Source organism: Catharus ustulatus, chromosome 5, assembly GCF_009819885.2.
Source record: "Catharus ustulatus isolate bCatUst1 chromosome 5, bCatUst1.pri.v2, whole genome shotgun sequence".
NCBI classification, from domain to species: domain Eukaryota; kingdom Metazoa; phylum Chordata; class Aves; order Passeriformes; family Turdidae; genus Catharus; species Catharus ustulatus.
The window spans coordinates 36024563-36043547 of NC_046225.1; the positions used below are offsets into that span (position 1 = coordinate 36024563).

Genomic DNA, 18985 nt, shown 5'->3' on the forward strand with positions numbered 1-18985 from the left:
TTAAAAATGCGCCTTGTATTTACAATGTACATCTCCTTTATTTCTTTTAGCCAGCTTGGAATGCTCTAGTGATGATTTCCATCATTTCCCACCACTGCCTCCTGTTGAAATTAGCTCTCTCGAGCTTCCTCCTAAGAAACATACAGATACCCACCAAGCAAACAACACTGAGTTGAGACCTGGTGTGATAGACCTTCAACAACAGCTCAGTTCATCTGAGGAAAAATCAAATGGCATTCACCCTCTTCATGGAGTAAATGGAATGATTAACAGCAAGCCAAATGGTGATAAATCCATCCCACCTCCAGCTGTCTTGCTTTCACCCACAAAGGAGCCACCACCTGTGCTTGCCAAACCAAAGCTGTGAGTATTTTTGTTTGGGTTTTTTTGTTTCTTATAAACTTGATATTTGTTCACAGCAAATTTTTGCCTGAAGTGATTTAGCATTAGACAAATGGACAGTCACTGTGCCTGTTCCGGCTGCTGTGATTTATGTGCCAATGAGCTGAATACAGGAGACACTTGCTTCCTTTACGTAGTGCCACGTCAAAGGGAAGTACATTCTATATCCCAATGCTTTTAGAGAGGTTTAAGATAAAGTCACAAACAGAAATATTGTAGTGGCTGTTTCTCTGTGCCTTTTTTCCCCCTAGTCACTGTACCTAAAGATCATAATGGCCTGAGATTTTTGGATGCTATTTCTGTTTCAGCACTGGTTAGTTTGGTTTTTTACTGATGTGCTTGGGTTTGTGTAGTCAGTGGATATTCAGGTGTGTAATGTTTTTATTTCTTATGTTTATGTATTACTCGTGTCTCATTCTGCTTTCAGCCAGATTACAATACCTCTCTCATAGCTAAAAAACTGAAAAGGAAAAGTTCTAGGAAAGTTACAGTAACATTTTAACCTTTTGTTAAAGGTGATACATTATGCATAAGCAATGTTATGCTCCCTGTTAACATACAGTTTGATTTTAACATTGCACAGACTCCTCTTTTCCATCTCCCTCAAGAATATTTGGAGTGTAATGAACTAAATTGCTACTTTATTTCATTTGCATCAATAGTCAGAAGGAATTGTAAATTATAAAAACGTGCTTAAGAAGAAGCATGAAACATGGTCTTCAAGCTTAGCAAGGTCATTTGCTTTATTCTGTGTTTTCACAGGAAAGTTGCAAAATACAAAAACACTGTTGTTTTAGCATTCATGTTGAATTTAAATGTACAAAACCACATTTGAGGCAGCAAGCCAACAATATTCCCTCTCTACTCACCACTTTTTCTTTCAGTTGCTCTTTGTCATTCTAAGCAACTGTAGAAGGAGAGGAGGAGTGGAAGAACTAGAAAGAGAGAGTAGAGAAATAACAATATATATGGTGGTGGTTGCATGTATGGGAGGGACGTTGCTGAGAATGGCGACTTGCAGATGATACGTGATATGAAGTAGACCAGGTGGTCCTGTACCTAGCATATCTGTCGCAAGACCCACTCATGAATAAAGGAGATAGTGGCTCCAACAGAGCAGTAAAAAAGAAATTTCACCCCAAAGGTTTCTTTCCCAGAAGCAAGGTTGCCTGAGATAAGGGAAAGAATGTGGTGTAAAAGACTTCTTTTTGTATGATCACTGCTATGTGTGCGAAAATTGTTTTGTTTTTAAACACAGAGTCAACATAAAATACAGTAATGCGAGAGGGATGTTATTGCAAAAGTCCCTTCAGTTGCTGATGTCCAAATTGATGACCTTGGAATCCCTAGTGTAATTACACTCAATTCCTATATTTTGCAATTAACAACACTTGATGCACAAGAGACTGATCTTGATTGCAGTCAAGATACATGTTTTGCTTGGCCAAAGAGAGCGTAAGTCTGTGCTGCTGTCAGAAATTGAAATCTTGCCTTCTCCTCAGCCAAGTATTTTGCTCCCAAGCACAGTGATAGCATAAGGAAGGGAAAGAGTGCCAACAAGAGGAGAAAAAGAAATGTCTGACTGCAGAGACTTGAAATCAGCTTTCAGCATTTGCAAAACTGTTTCCCTAGTAAAAGTAAAAAAAATAATGACATTAAAATTAGCTGAGTAGTAAAGTAGCTCTCTCAACCATGAGAATGAATTCTCTTGAAAAGAACTCATCTATGGAATTGTATCTGTCCATAGAGTATTAGATGATAGAATCAGCATATACTGGTGGTAAGAGCAAGTAAACTTACAACTTTTTTTAAAAGTTATTTAAACTTCTAAATTGTTAACTATGGAGAGAGCTTTAAGCTTCTGAAAACCATTAATAGGTTTATTTTTCAGGAAGACTGGTTTTAAATTTCCAAAATAATTTTTTGTTTGCAAGTTTGTCTTAAATTATAAATTAACAGGTTTATCTGTGAAGTCTCTGAAAACAGTTTCTTCAGCCAACACTGAAAGTAATTGTAAACAATTTGAGAATGAAGGCTGGTTTTTGTTTTGTTTTTTTAATTATTATTTTTAATTTAACGAGTAGGAGAGACTGAGTGCCTTCTTGAAATCCTTTGCATCTTGGCAAGTAGCAGTAACCAACACCTATAAATAATGATTTATCACAGTTCAATCTAATGCAAGAGCAGACATGCTACAGAGAGTTACTGTAGTTGTTTTCAGGCTTGAAAAGTGTCAAAGTCCTAGAAAACATTCAGGTTGTGGTTACAGACACTTTAATAATCTTTAAGGCATAATTAGTTGTTGCTTCAGTCTGGTGCTAAAAATATTTAAAATAGTTATAAGAAAATATAAAAACATTTCTGGGAAAAAGATGTATAGAATTAATTGCGGAAGTAGTCAACAACAGATATTTTGCTAAAGTGAAATCTAGAAGACGTTAATTCTAAATATGGTCAAAAGGCACAATATTTCATAATGACTTGTTTGCAACATGAGTTTCTGTAGAGTGGAAGGACTGTTGAACTGAGACAAAAAACCCTGATTTCTGTCATTCTGATCTCTGCTGCAGTGATGTGTTTGGAAGCTGTTTGGAATATACTGAGAAGAGCTGGATAGAAAAACAATATGTGAGAATAGGCAACAGTTCAATGCTTCATCTAACTTTACATTCATGAGCAAAGGTCCATCCATATCCATTTCTTTTGTTTCATCTGCTGTGCTCTCTCATGGTTGATAAGGACCTTTGGATCTTTATCTTGCTGTAAAGTCTACCCTCAATAAAACCTTGGTCTACACACATTTTCTATTGTAGAAGAAATAACTAATGCTAACTAAATTTGCTAAAATGTAAAACTGCACATAAAGTTAATCCCTTGATAATAGTACAAGTCCAGAGCATTTGCTGCATCTGTTTTCACAATTAATATATGGATGTTTCATTTGCAATGCTTTTTTTTCTCTCATTCTGTATCAATACATTTTTAACAGAAATGGAGTTAAAGCAAGAAAAGATTTTATGAAGCATTTCCACTTCAATGATCAACAGGCACTTGGATCAGGGTTTGTAATTTATTAATAACAAGTAATATACGAAAATAGAGGAGGCTTTTTGAGAGAATATACTGAGATACGTTTTTTCCCCATTTTCTCAGACTCATTTCTTATGCAAAAGTTGCACATCCTAAAAAGGAGTAAGAAGTGTTACAATGTCTCCTGGCACACCTATGGACTGAATGAAGTAGATAACAGTGAGTTTGAAACAAGGCATTAATTGTCTTTTTTTAGTGATCTTAGATCACTGTGAAAATCTCTGAGTCCACTAGAAGACAGAAGAGAGGAAATAGGAAGTGTTATGAAATATAGGTTGAAAGTCACATTTCATTGCGTATTTCAGATCAAGGAATAGCATGATCCAAAACCAGTTATTGCTGAGAAATTTCCTTTTTACTTGTGTCTTTGTCTGTTAACTGTGTCGTTGCTAACATAGTGTCAAAGGGTAATCACAAATGAACTCTGGGCCTTTTAAAATCTGCAGCAATAGAAGTCAGAATCTCTTTACAACAATAGATGTGAAAAACAAGAGAGGTTAAAGGTGATACATTTATTTTTTAGGGTTTTTTTCCCTTTTGGCCCTGATGTTTTCTGATCCAAGTAGGTGGAGACACATAAGTGTACTTCCTGACTACATAAAAGCTAATCAGTATTTTAATCAGAAAATATCCTTGGAACAGTCATGAAACACTTGTATTGTGTGTGCCACCATCATGATATGCGCACAGGACTTCGGTTTTTTTTCAGATTTGTACTTTAACACTGAAAGTAATCCAGTTGATAGGACAAGCAGAGACATGCGGGAAATTAATGGAATCATAGAATGGTTTCAGTTATAAGGCTCTTTAATGATTATCTAGTTCCAGCCCCTCTGGAATTGCCTGGAACCCTTCCACTACACCAGGCTGCTCAAAGCCCCATCCAACCTGGCCTTGAATGTTTCAAGGGATGGTGCATGCAACAGCTTCTCTAGCCAACCTTTCCCAGTGCCTCACCAACCTCACAGTAAAGAATTTCTTCCTAATATCTAATCTAAACCTGCTCTCTTCCAGTTTAAAGCCATTACTCCTTGTCCTAAAACTGTATGTCCTATCTGCTCCAGATTTCCATAGGCCCTCTTGAGTTACAGGAAGGGCTGCTCTAAGTCTTCCCAGAGCCTTTTCTTCTCCAGTCTGAGTAGCCCTGGCTCTCTCAGTCCATCTTCATAGGAGAGGTGGTCCAGCCGTCTGAGCATCTTTGTCCTTCTCTGGACTTGCTCAAAACGGTCCATGTCTTTCTTATGTTGGGGACCCCAGTGCTGGATGCAGCACTGCTGGTGGGGGCTCACAAAAGTGGAGTAGGAGAGGGAGAGTAAGCTTTCTCAAGCTGCAGGTCATGCTTCTTTTGGTGTTGCCTGGGATATGGTTGGTCCTGTGGGCTACAAACACACAAATTCAGCCACTTGCTTGAGCTTGTGCACTTTAAGCTTTCAGTTAAACACATGCTTTAAACTTGTAAAATTCTTTAGTGCCTCCAGGAGTGTTCTCCCTCTCTTTTCTGCCTGAGTGTTGCTTTATAGCTCTGTTGCCTGTCTCATGCCTTTGTTACCAGCTGTCACCACCAGTTCCTCAAGGTACCAAGAGTGGGCTTTTTTCTAAGAAAGGAGTAGCAAAGGTTGGGGGTGGGAAGTGGATTGTGTATTTAAGCAGGATTTTTTTTCCTATAACAAGGTTGAGTAGAATACTATGCAACAGTTTATGATGCACCTTTGAACCAGAAAATATAGCAGGAAATGTTGTACAATCCATCTGCAAACAGTTTATGGATAGTTTTCTGGTAATCAGGAACTAAAAGCACTGAAATCAAACATACTGATTTTTTAAACATTTCTGTCAATTTGTTTTTGTTTTTATTTCTTTCCTTCTTGCCTAAACAACTGACTGGATTTAACACTTGGAAATTATCAAGCAAAGGAAATCCAAGTGGTCATTTCTTCTAAAAGGCAGCATCTTCTGAGATGTTCTCAGTGTGCTTCTGAGTAGGGAATTCCTGCAGAAATATTCAAGGATCCTCTTGCTATCACAGGATTGAAATCTCAAACAAAATTATTAAATGCTTCCCTGCATGCTAATCCTTGCAGTTTAATCATCATAGGTACTTAATTTTTACATGGCTTTGAATATGGCATGCAACCATATTTCCTTTGGTATTCTTTCATCCCTGACCATGTAAATATCCAATCTACTCATAATTTTGAAATTTCAAATATATCATCTGATGCTGATTATTAGGAGGAAGGTAGGTCAGAAGGGATATAGTTTTTATTTTTAACCACCTTTGTTTACTCTCTCTTGATACAGTTAAACCCATTTACCAGGACTGCTCACTTCAGCTGCAGAAGGTAGAAGATTAAGCTGGAAAACTGAAACAGATGATGTTCATAATTTTGGGTTTGGTTTTCAGGGAAAACTAAATTTTAAAGTTTCAATAATAATGTATCTGTCCTCTTTGCCTTCTGAGTGACTTCCTAGAGAAAGGTGCCATCTGATTCAGGTGAAGGGCTTTTAACTAATACAATGGAAGATTGCACTCACTTCCTTTGGCACCCAGGTCTGTTGAGAAATTTAAAAAAATTTCTGCGTACAGCACTTAGTATTCTAATCAAAATGAGAGACTGGAAATCCTTACTCAACTGAGATATGACATGGAAATTGATTAATATTGGAAAATACAAGATTTATTTTAGAAAATCTACCTGTCCCTTTTGTACAGGTTTTGACAGTACTTTTTATGACGTTCAATTAGTCAACAAATTGAAGTAAAAGATCAACCAATATCAGTTCATGAGACAGAGAGAGGCATTGGCCAAAGCTTGCTCTGCCAATCCTCATTTTTCTTTGGAAAATGTGCTTGGTAAAATCTGGATAGATAAATATAAAGGTTTTTTTGAGAACATGAGCCTCGAACTATTATGAACACTGCAGTTCTCTATGATCGAGAAGTATAATTATGTGAATTGTAGTTGGGTTAAATAGTTATTATGTTTAAATGGGATTTTGAAACTACATGACTTCAGCTTGAAATCTTCAACAATATGAGGACTGATTAGTAATTGTTTTATTATTCTTTCCTTCAAGAAATTAAAAAAAAAAAAAGGCAATTTGAGGATGTGTTTAGAAAGGATAATTTCTGAATAGCTAATTTATTGCATGTTTTTAATATATAGCCAAAAAAGTAGCTAAACTATCTAAACACAAGCTAAATTTGTTAAATGAAGTTCAGATGCTGGCTACCCTCCAATTCCCAGTACCTGCTCTTTAATAAACTTGTTTTTCGATCTTGCCTTATCATAGAAACCACCTGCAATTAGTCCTACCCATTTACCTGCAGTTGGTCATGCCCATGCTTTAAAAAAAGCCCTGCAGAAGTGTGAACCCATCCTTGAGTAAGGAGACTTGCTGGAGAGGGTGCTAGCTCAGGAAGTTTAGTCATAAACTCACACAGTTATATAGCTATTTGATTTTATTATTTTTCTCTTCCTGCCAAATATATGCCAGATTATTTATTTTTGTTGAAGTGATGCAATTTTCTGATGGCTTCCATGCTTCTTCCATCTATGATTGTACTACTAAGTTTTTCTTGCATATCATTTCAAGTTCATCACTATCTCAGGTATATCTGCCATTATGTTTTGCCTTTACTTATGTTAACTGTGTAAATTTTCTATGTTAAGAAATGTTTTCTGGTAATGAAAACAAGAGAATGGAACTCAGAGGCATTTGCTTTTTTCTGGTTCAGTGTGCATGCTATGAAACTTAGCTACAGAATTCCCGTATGTGATTGTTTTGTCATAAACAGAATCCATAGAAGTAACTAAGTATACCAAAGAAGACCTAAGAATTGAGCAAGTACTTCAGTTCCTGCTCTGTCAGCCTTATTCCTGTCCTAAGAAGCCTTATTGCTTTCTTAGCTTTCTTACAGGTTTTACTGAGGTAAAAATGGAAAAGGCTTATCCAGTGGAGGGAGAGGTGTTGCTTGAGTAGATGTCTGCCAAGGAAATAAATTGATAATTTTTAGAACACTGACAAAACCATGTAAGAGACAGCAGCTGGCCCACTTTCAGAGGCCTTGTTTATATCCTAGAAGAAATGCCAAATTAGAAGCACAAGTCTAAAATTTGGTTGCAGAGAAGTTCGATATTTGGTTTGAAATTAGTCATAGGGAAGGCAGAAAAGCCCCCAAAGCTAAAGCCAGGATAGCTGTATTTACAACAATAGTTCCACCACTGGAAATGTCTCCAGGGGATGATGAAGGATTGGCCTTAGTATCAAGTAGAACAGTTGTTTACTAGAAATATAATCAACCTCTTATCTTTTAGGAGAAGTGATGATATATAGTGTATATATAGTGTTTGTCTGAAAAAAAAAATACTTATGAAAACCTAACTTGGTTGATATCTGGAATGTTCTAGAATTCCTGCCTGTTACCTTGTGTCTGGCCTTTAGATATCCTTGCCAAACTCTGCAGTGCACTTAATAAGAAAAATAATTAGCATATATGAAGCTAATGGAATTTGACACCTAGTAAACACTGAGAATTTTGCTTCCAGGATGAGATCTTGGCAACCCTCTTATAACATCTCAAAGGCACTGCATTTTTGTTTCTTTTGACTAATTGCTACTGCTCACCACAGACTTATTAAGGCAGATCTTTGATGTTTGATTATATGGATAAAATATCTTTATTTTTCAAAAATATGAAGCATCAACTCAGTACGAGTGGATTTCTATGTCTTTATCTGTATTACCTATTGTGTGACATACTACACATACCTTTATAGAGGCAAAGTATTATTTTCTCGCATGTTCTTTGAAATTTTTTTATCTTATCACCATTATCCCGATTCTGGAATTCATCTGTATTTTATGGACTTATCCTTGAAAACACTTTTCATGTCCTCCTACATTTATTTGAAAGACACAGTTGCCAGTTTTCTTTTTTCCCGCCATCTCACTTTCTTTCTCCCTCCATATAGCAGTTTGTAAGCACTGTAATGGTTCTATTTGTATCTTATTTCTGTTTCTGTAAAATTTTTAAGAAACATATGTGGACTGTGTTTTTTTCATGTTTTATTCAAGTGCAATAGTTTTTCAATCAAGATTTTACTTGCCATCCCTGTCTCACCTTCTCACCTCTCTGTGGTAAATCCTTTAAGTAATAGACGTTGGATTGTTCAGTTCAAGTCTTTTATAGTACCTAAGTTGTTGTTGGGGGTCTTTTGTTTGTTTGTTTTTTGTTTGTTTGTTTTTGATTTTTTAAATTTATTGGGGGTTTTCACTAGCTGTCAGGATTCCTCAGAAATCTGAACATGGTGTATAAGTTCACAACCTAGGAAATAATATGAAATGCAGTAAGGAAAATAGAAAAAGTCAGATGAGAAAAACATGTTTGCAAATGGAAATACAGTTAAAATAACCTTTGATTTGTTGACTTCTAATTTGCACTTCTCTATAGGATGATGTCTGCATTTTTTTCTGTTTTACATAGTTGATAAGAATGATGGTGGTAGCTGAAAAATCTGTTTAGGAAAAAGGGAAAAAAAAACCATTAAAACCTATTTAACATTTTCTGTTACATCTGTCTTATGCTGTATCGCAGAATTTTCCAAATCCATAAAAAAATTGAAGGATAGGAACTATATTTTAAAAATGGAAGCATTTTAGACTGAGTGAAAAAGCTTACTTGGTTAAAATTTCATGGTGATGTTCACAATGATTGAAATTCTCACCATTTTCAGTGCAGTAAGTACTGAAAAATTACAGTTATTTTCTATTTTCTCACTGTTATTAATTTAATTAAAGTCAATTTAGTAGAAGTGGTAGTACTTTACTCAAATCGTATTGCAGTTGATATATTTCTGCAGTGAAAAATGGAAACAGGAGATAGTAATAACAATTCAGAGGGAAAATTTCTCTTTCTTGGATTTGAAAAGTGCAATTAAAGGAAAGATTTTCATGAAGCTTCTCTTTTCCAAAAGCTTTTGTTAAAATAATTGCAATAGGAAAAAAAAAAGTAACTAGAGCTTGAAGTAGCTTTTCCTTCATCCTCTTTCCCTCACTAGCTGTTGCTCATGCTTTCTCCTACATGCTCTCACTCCTCTCTCCTCTCTTTCATTCTGATGGAAAGTCTTCACAATTAAAAGTCTTCACAATTCAGACAGATAAACCACTGTTAGCATAAGCTTCACCAATTCAGGATAAGGACTGTTTTGCATTTATTGCACTACAAGGTCTCAAAGGGTTTTTAACAGAGTCAGGAAAAAAACTTGTATTTTTTATTTCAAATACAATAATGTCAGAGTTGCTGTAGAAATTCCTTTTCTGTGATTTTTTTTTTTTTTTTGAGTTGACACATTCATTTTCCTGCTTGGAGGAATTAAATACTTGCATGATCCTTACAGATGTATAAAATTCAGGTCAAATTGCTGAAGTTCTTAGTGAGTGAGAAAGGCAGGATAGAAGCCTCAATTTTTAATGTGAAAATTCTGATTAAAGAGGTTTCATTTAAAACACTATGGAAAATTATTTTAGAGAACTGATAAGTTCTTTGTAATATTAAATGTTTTTACTGGTTTACTTTAATAGAAATGACATTACAAGGCCCTGTATTTAGTTTTCTAGAAATGATTGTGTTAACAACATGCTTAGAGAATAATTAAGTAATTTTCTTAACTACTTAAGTGAAAAATCCATTATGATTCTGTATTAATCTGAACTGTGGTGTTCTTCCATAATTGCATTCTGATTTGTTGATCTGATGTTCTCGGTTTGTGCAAGTGTTTATAATTTCTCTGTCTTAATATTACATTTTTAATATATGCCTGTGAAACAATTAGTATGTTGTCCATTTAAAAAAATATATACAGTAATTTCACAACCATAAGGCGCACCAGACTATAAGGCGCACCCCCCGGGAGTCGGCTACATTCGCAACTTTGTAGATCAGATAAGGTGCACCGGACTATAAGGCGCACTTTTTTTTTGCAGCGAGGCTCCGCCCCCAGCTCACCCCCCGTGCGGTGGCTGACCGAGGCCCCACCTCAAGCCGGCAACCATTGGCCCCTGGGCCCGCCTGTACCCAGCAGGGGCGGTGCCGCGAGCCACTGGGCCCCCCTGGACCAGGCAGCCATGGGCCCCCGGGACTGCCTAGACCTGGGAAGGGGAGTGCTGCAGGCCCCTGGGCCCGCCTCCAGCCGACTGCTGTGGCACTTCCAGCTCCCCCACGGCTCACAGCTCACACTTCCAGTTTGGCAAATTTCGCAACTTTGTGCATCATATAAGGCGCACCGGACTATAAGGTGCACTTCCGGGTTCGAGGGAAAATTTTAGTCAAAAGGATGCGCCTTATAGTCGTGAAATTACTGTATATACATGTACCTATGGAATCACTTATAATCTGTTACATCTTCCTAATATGAAAACCATCACATAGCATCTATAAACTCTACTGCTTTCTTGGACTTATAGCAATTAAGATTTTGATTGAAGCAGAACTTCCTCTCCATTGCATGCAGAAATGGGTATGATCTCAATGTACACACACAAAAGTATACCTGCAGTTCCTATTTCATCATTTGCTAGGTGAGATATTTTCTTACTGATAAACCAGCTGTTTTACCCAAGGATCTGCTATGCAAATTATAAGCTGATGATAATTTGTGAATGTGGCAGATGTGAGTTTAACATGTCAAACCTTGGTTCTAGTTTTAAATATATCTAAATAAAGTAGAAAAAATATTAGAAACTGAACCTGCAAGTGATACGTATGTGGGATAATATTTAAAATTTCTTGCTGATTGCAGAAGGATACTTTCTCATTATATAATTTTCTGCTTATTCTGTTGGTGTTGGAGACTGACATAGAACCTGTAAGTAAATGCTCTCCTGTGGTATTGTGTGTGTCCAGTGCATGTGCCAAACATTAACAGGTACTGATCTTATGGTAATTTAACTAAATTTATCTCCTGGACTTTCACAAACTACCTTGCTTATAAATACATGGTGCAAGTCCTTTGGCATTTTTTCACCTTTCCTATCTGTACTTGTTTCCTTTTTAATTTCCCTCTGCAAGTGATTTCTTAAACTAAAGATATGTTTGGTTTTTATTTGTGCTGGCAAGTACAGTGCAATGTTATTATTTTTCAGTTTGGAAGAGAATGAGGGAAGAAAACTCAACTAAGCTTAAAGCCTATAGGATCCTAATGAGAACCTGCATTCAGAGTACAGTAATTTCACAATTATAAGATGCACCTGATTATAAGCCGCACTTCTGGGTGGTGGCAACTTTTTCTTCTTTGTCCATATATAAGCCGCACCTGATTATAAGCGGCACATCTGGGTGTCAGCAACTGTCTTGGGTTACAATACAGAGTGTGATAAAAGGTATCTATTCTTTCACCATCCTTTGAAGGTGGGAGCAGTGATCCTTAATCTCCACGGGAGATATTCTGCTAATGGGCCATCCATTGATGGGGCATTGTGGTGCATTGTTCTTTATCTTTTCACAACCCATCCTTCCTCCAGCAAGTCATTTTCTGCTAATGGCCCATTGAGTCCCACTGTGAGACTGATAAAATTACTTCACCCCATTGGGAGATGCTCCAGCCAGGGGGAAGAGCCCAGCATTTCTTATCAAGATACAATAGAGGTTTTGGGACACTAAGGTAGCCCCTTTCTTCACTGGACTCCAGAGGAAAACCGGGTTTCTCCACATCACCACTGGAACTCTGGAGGGAAACTGCACCTTCTACAGGACCACTGCTTCAACTGAATCACATCTGGCACTGCAAGAGGACTGCAACCACCATTTAATGGGACTGCTACCAACACCCTGCCTGACGGGGTGTCAGGTTGTACTCTGACTTTGTCAGGGTTTGGAGTTTGTTTCTTTGTAGTACTGTATTTCTATTTTAATTTCCGTGGTAAAGAACTGTTATTCCTAATTCTCATATCTTTGTCTGAGAGCCCCTTGATTCCAAAATTATAATAATTTGGAGGGAGGGAGTTTATATTCTCCATTTCAAAGAGAAGCTCCTGCCTTTCTCAACAGACACCTGTCCTCCAAACTAAAACAGGAACTTTTCGTTCTTTTTCCATATATAAGCTGCACCTGATTATAAGCCACACTTCCGGGTTCAGACCAAAATTTTAGTCAAAATGGTGCAGCTTATAATTGTGAAATTACTGTACCTGAATGCCACCTCTTGTTAGTTCAGCTTCTGTAATAGGAATTGTGTAAGCAAACCTTGTTTGTCCGCAGAATCTCTCCAGGTTTCAAGAATAGCAATAGGTATGCAAGTGGTGATCTGGTTGAAGAATGCAGTTTTGTGGTTCAGTAGCAGCGTATTCTCCCTAATAGGTGAATAAATTGAAACATCAACAGCACATTCCAAAAGCTAAAGCGCGTTGGAATGGATTGCTGCTCTTGTAGTTTAGGAAAAGTGTTAATACTCACAGAGAGAAAGCTCAAGCTGTTACGAGTGACAATAGCTTCATTGCAGCAGTTTGATTTTACCTAAAGGCTGGAGGCATCCTTGTTTTCCTGCTTTCAGAATTCACTAGTAACATTTTCTGTTGTCTTACTTTTGAGCAAAATGCTTTTCATTTTATAATTAAATATTCAAAACATATAAAATGGGAGAAATTACTGTAAAAGTCTGATTTTATTTTCTGACAACTAATCGCTCCAACATGCATATTAATTACATCTTTGAAAATCATGAATTTTTGTAACTGCTTACAGGATAAAATTATCATTGGATATTATACAGAAGTAAGAAGTCCTCTGGAGTGCTTAATTTTGTCCTTTTTAAAAAATTAATATCTGTAGTATTTTAAATACTTAGGGAAATAGTTATTATATTGGCTTAGATGTTACTCAGTTGCTGAAATTGCTTAGAATTTTGAGTTTTGAATAGACTTCAAATTTCGTTTACTTTTTATAATGCTCACTGGGAATTAACTCTTCCTCCCTAAAGTAATATAAGATAAGCAGTGTTTTCTGCCAGAAACAGAAATTCACAACTGCCCTTTTGATTCCCTTGCTAATCATGTTTATTTAACTCTCAACACAGTTTGAAATGGACTTTAGTGATATTTCCAGACTTTGTTATCTAGTAAATTCTTGTCTGAGTGAAGTTGCCAAGTCAGCCCTTGAAGACAGAGCTGTGTGCCTTCAGCTTCCGCTAAAACACATAATGGGATACTGGTTATCAGCAAACACCCTAGAAATGTGCCTAAAATATACTGAGTGTGCAGGAGCATCCTTTCAGCATCCACAGCCATTGGGATTATGTAATGAGCTTCCTCCTTGCTTTACTAAAGTCACAGAAGAATTTGATGACATGTCAGAGCAGGGGGCTGTATGTCCTGCATACAGAACACCTGAGTCAAAGCAAAATATTCAAGGGGTGGTGGCATATAAAAGCCTTTATAAATGTCCAGAATTACAAATGTCCAGCATGGTTATTGCAGTAGTATAGGTAAATATTATGTTCTTTTGTTTTTTCTTTCTATGTGTTTGTGTAAATGAAAGACAAAGAATTGCTAACTTCAGTATAGACATCATGGTACAAGTGTGAAGGTCCCTGAAAGAGGTCTCTGCAGTTTTGATGCTGATAGGTGTGCTTTTACTCTATCCAGTTTATTTTTTCTATGTGAATACTCCTCTCTTACAGTAGAAAGACAAGAGGTACAAGAGAATTTGAGTTTTTTTATCACTAGCTTGTAGGCCTTCATAATTGACTTCATAATTGACTGTGGTTTATTGCAGGCTACAGATACATTTTTTTAATTTTATGTTCCCCAAACATATTTTCTAATTTCATTACGTCATGAATTAGTAGTTGCTCCATATAGAGATGGTTTGCACACAGATATCTTTGTCTCACCCTTCTTAAGGTCTGTGCTCAGAGACTATGAGGGTTTATCCCTTGGTAATAATTTCCTCATCATTTCTTGGTCCATAACCGAATCTTGTGACAGGGATCCCAAATGCCTCACTTCGGTTCTGTCCAGAATTGTAGCCTCGCCTGCAGCATCCCAAAGATGGATTAACCAATTAATTATAGATTCATCAGGTCATTGAATGTAATCCTTTTTTAGGCCATGAACGTCTTTTAGGGACAGGAACTCAGTAGTGACTTGTGATTTTGAGTCAGTTGCTGGAGCTGGCATTGAGGGTCCTTTCCCTGGATCATCACCAAACTGGCCAATAGGTTTTGGTTGTGTGTTTCCTGCCTCTTGTGGTGGGAGCAGAAGCCCTAGGTGGAGGCTCACAGTCTGGTTTAGCTGTTCGGTCAGCTCTCCTTTGGGCTCTGTGGGGCTCGGTGTTGTTCTAGTGCCAGAATAGGAAGTGAGTTATTACTAGAAAGTTACTGACATGAAATTGTGAAAGACAAAATTCAGGATATCTAGTTGCTTTACATAAACTCGTCAAACTGAAACTCAGAATACTTGAAACTCTGGATTTAAGACATGCTTTTGAATATGAGAGTGGGAAACTTAGAGAAAATACAGACATACGGGTGTTTTGCTTGATAATTAACTGAACAATCTGCAAGAAATGCTATGGGACATAAAGTATAGTTCATCAAAAGTAGCGAAAGGACAAAGAAAAGAGGTTTGGTTTGGTTTTGTTTTAAAGTAAGCTAAATATACAAGTGGATGAGCTTCACAGGCTTTGATGTAGCTGGCTTTTTACATTAGGTTTGTTCTGCCAGTTCCGACCAGGAGAGAGCATGCATGTCAAATCCTTTTCTAAACAAGCCTCTTTGATTTGTTCCAGAGAACCATCCTTAGTAAAGCAAGAAAAGGTTAACCCTTATTTAAGAAAAGTACAATGTTATGTAAGTAGAGAAAAAGAAAGATATTATAGCTCACTGAAATTGTGCTTCTAACAATAGATATTGATGTAAGCCATTTTATAAATTATGTTTCCAAAATGAGATAAGGACAATTCAAAATAAATAGCGAAGTTTTAAGCTACTAGAACAAATGATAATTTCACAAATCATCCTTTAGTTTTTCTGGAAAAATATTGAAAATAATAATTCATCAATTCATAAGAAAAATAAAATTTTCTGCTAAAATGTGATATACATAAATGTGTTTCTTATTCTTTTACTACAACCATAAAATTAATACTGGTATCAGTAATGGCATAAAAGTAAATTTTTAGGAAATATTTACCTCTCTGTAATAAGTATTGGTATAGTATGTCTTTTATGAAAAAACAAGGACAAAAAGAACAGTTTTGAAAGATGAAATCTAATCCTTCTGAAAAAGAATGCACATCGTAAGAACCCCTGCTGAAGCCACGTCTAAATCCTATTTTAAAATCAAAAAGTGAAAGAACAAGCACTAGATTCCCAAATCTGACCAGGCAATATTTGGACTAAAACTTTTAGAAACAGTGGTGTGGATAATGACATTTTGTAAAGCTTTCAGATAGAGGTTAATATGTAATAACAGATAAGTACGAGTATGATTTTAGTGAAAACATTGTGAAATCAATGACTGGGGATTTGGACAACATAAATGTAACTTATTAAAGGAAATGTTAGGGGTAGGAAATAGCTGTTTATACTCAATCTGTTGCATACCACTTGTATATTTCATGTTTACTCACCCATGGAATGTTTCAGAGAAAACATTGGGAAACTATATAAACTTTTTGCCAGTGGAAAATGCAGTACAGCGTTATTTAAGGACAGGATAACATTTTTTGGAGTCCATAACTATCAGCTTTGAATGTTGGTTGTTGACCTTGTTGAAAATAAGCATAAATTCTGTGAGTTCTCTGTACCTATTTGGTCTTATTTGTGTGGGAATCCATATACTTTTAAACACAGTAACCAGTTCTGTTTATTGCTCTATATCACCTAGTATCCTCCAAAAATTAGAATCTCTTTCTAGATATGGTCAAAGAATTTCTCATAAGCTGTCAGAAAGCAGTTGGTTTTCAGCCCAAGTGTTTTACAGCTTTAATTTGTGGTTAGAAGGAGAGGTTATTCCTTTTAACTTCAGAAAAAGTGAATGAGAGAAATATTCTCTCTAAAATGAGAAAGAAGTATTATAAACATAAAACATCTAATATAAATGCCAAAACAATTTTGAGAAGCCAAAGGTATTTTTGTAAATTTTATTTTTATAATCAATGTCAAATTTCACAAATATCAAAACCTTAAACTTTCAGACCCCCATTTTAATTTGTAGCGAATTGATTCTGATTTTCTTGGGCTTTACTGGAGTATCTACTTAATACCCTATGTATAGGGAGATTTTTGGAAAAAGATCTAAAAACCCAGTAATATTGTAGCTTATTTTAGCGAGAAGTTTGGATTTTGTTCTTGATATAAGTAAATCATACTACTTTATTTTTTTTTAAAGGTATAGACTTCTAGAAGACCCTTTGAAATAAACTGTATTTATTAACATGAAAATAAGGAGAATGGGTTTTTTAGGTACTAATAATTTAATCTCTTCTGAATGCTTGCAAACCAATCATTGTCAATTTCTGTAACTTCTAAGGTCCCAAAAGATGATTTGGAGAAGAATCCAGCTATACTCCTTATCAGTCCTCAGAGCAATGATGTTGCTCACATCTTGAAGAATGTGGAAATAATAGGTTTATCAGATCCTTCTATGAATAAAAATTATCTAAAATGAAGTTTGATTAGGTCTATGGTTATGATATTGGGTAGTAGTGCACGTATGTGTGCGTGTGTGTGTGTCTGTATTCCTATGATAATCCTTCTTGAAGATTCCTTTACTTAAAAATATTTTCTTGTACTCAAGAGGAAACCTCAGTCTCGCCAATTTAGAAATTGCATATGACACTCATTGTGCTAGGCATAAGGTGTGCTAAATGTGATTTTGATTTTCTGGTATTTACCTGGAAAATACTTCTGTGTTCATTTTAGTTTTGTTAAGGGTTTTTTGGCTGTTGTTTTTGTTTTTTCCTTATTTGACAGTTGTGCTGAAGATGCATCTGTCAAGCCAGTTCCATGTTTATTGATGGAACAGGTGCAGCATATTGGTAGTCCAAGACTATTAGGACGTTGTGTGCTTCTAATTCTTCACAGATTCAGACTTAGAAAGACTGGACCTTTCTCTCTTGGCTTTGATTGCCAAGAACTGTGTCTACAACTATTTTCTCTGCATCATTGTCTTTCAGAATCAAATCTGAAGAACCCACTATCTCTCCAGTGGGGTAGAGTATGAGTCTCACTGGTGAGGCTCATTTCACATGGTCATTTAGAGGTCAGTCTTCTCACAATCTGTTGGAAGTCAAGTGTTAGGTATATAATCTAAGCTTGCTGAAACTGGAGTCAACTTTGTATGTAAGTCAACTTTTATATGTAGATAACCATTATTTGTGCAAAAAATAAGGCTGCTAAAGCAGCACACAAAATGTAAAACTGTGAAAGTGTGATTACAATTTGAGTTTCTTGGCAGTACATAGTTGCAAGGTCATTTTTATTTGTGACTATCTTTAAATGAAACAAAAATTCTGTAGCTCTAAATGCAAACTACATTTGATACAGTTACCAAAATCCAGACGATGTTTCAGGTAGAGTAAAACTGACTCTTTAGAGCTGGTTTGTTGAGCTCAGTCGGAGACAGTCTGCCAAAACACAGCAGGTTAACTCCTAATCACTGGAAATGTGCTCTGGGAAGGCGGAAAGACAGCAGCTGTTTCTAGACCAATTAATTATTTTGGGTTACTGTTTTTAGTGGGTGGTGGTGTAATAACCAAATGACACAAATACTCCATGTAAACCTTAGAAAACATACTCTGTTTGAAGAACTTTTTACAGGGTACTGTACAGCTTTGATCTTTCAAAGAAGTTTTAATGCTAAGAATCATTTCAGAGCAAGTCATAGTCATAGCAAGTGAAAGAGGTATTTTAAACTTGCTGTAGCAAACATAGTTTTCTTAAATGGATGGGAGTGTGAAATATTTCCGGTCTTCTGTAGCTTATATTGTTTTTTCTTTCATGGTTTTTTTATGGATTCTCAGTAGTAGATAATGTTAGTGATACACATTCCAGGAGGCCTCTTCTGCTTTGGCCTACTTTCAGCATACCAGTATAGAAAGATGTGAGAGGATTAGTTCAGGCTTTAGTCTCACGCACTTTGAACAAGTTTAAGCCAAAGCTGCCTGTTCTGACTTTCCCTCTGCCAGGCCGGTTCCATAGATCTTCTTTGCTTGGATCAGATAAAGAGTAGGCCAGAATGTCATAACAGGTGAAAAACAGTAAATACAGCAGATGCCTACATAAATGCCAGTGCTGGCAGTAGGATGGAAGTAGTGGACAGTAGGTTCTGAATAACAATGACACCTTTAAAAATCTCTTTGTGAAGCTGTGACTTCAGAAGTCCTGCCATTCCAGTAATGATGCTCTCCTGCTCACTAAATCTACTGGAAGGAATGTTGTGGTTGCTCTTGGGTTTTTCTGTTTTGTTATTTTTATTTTTCTGTTTCATGACA

The 18985-nt window shown here is 36.3% G+C and overlaps 1 protein-coding gene across 8 annotated transcripts in view; it reads left to right on the forward strand.

Moving 5' to 3' along the window:
* PALLD (palladin, cytoskeletal associated protein) overlaps positions 1–18985 on the forward strand; it is a 202126-nt gene that overhangs the window by 89770 nt on the left and 93371 nt on the right. For all 8 annotated transcript variants that reach the window (XM_033060250.1, XM_033060254.2, XM_033060255.1 and 5 more), the window contains one exon: positions 51–363. In XM_033060250.1, coding sequence (XP_032916141.1) covers positions 51–363 — 313 coding nt within the window. The remainder of the gene's footprint in view (positions 1–50; positions 364–18985) is intronic.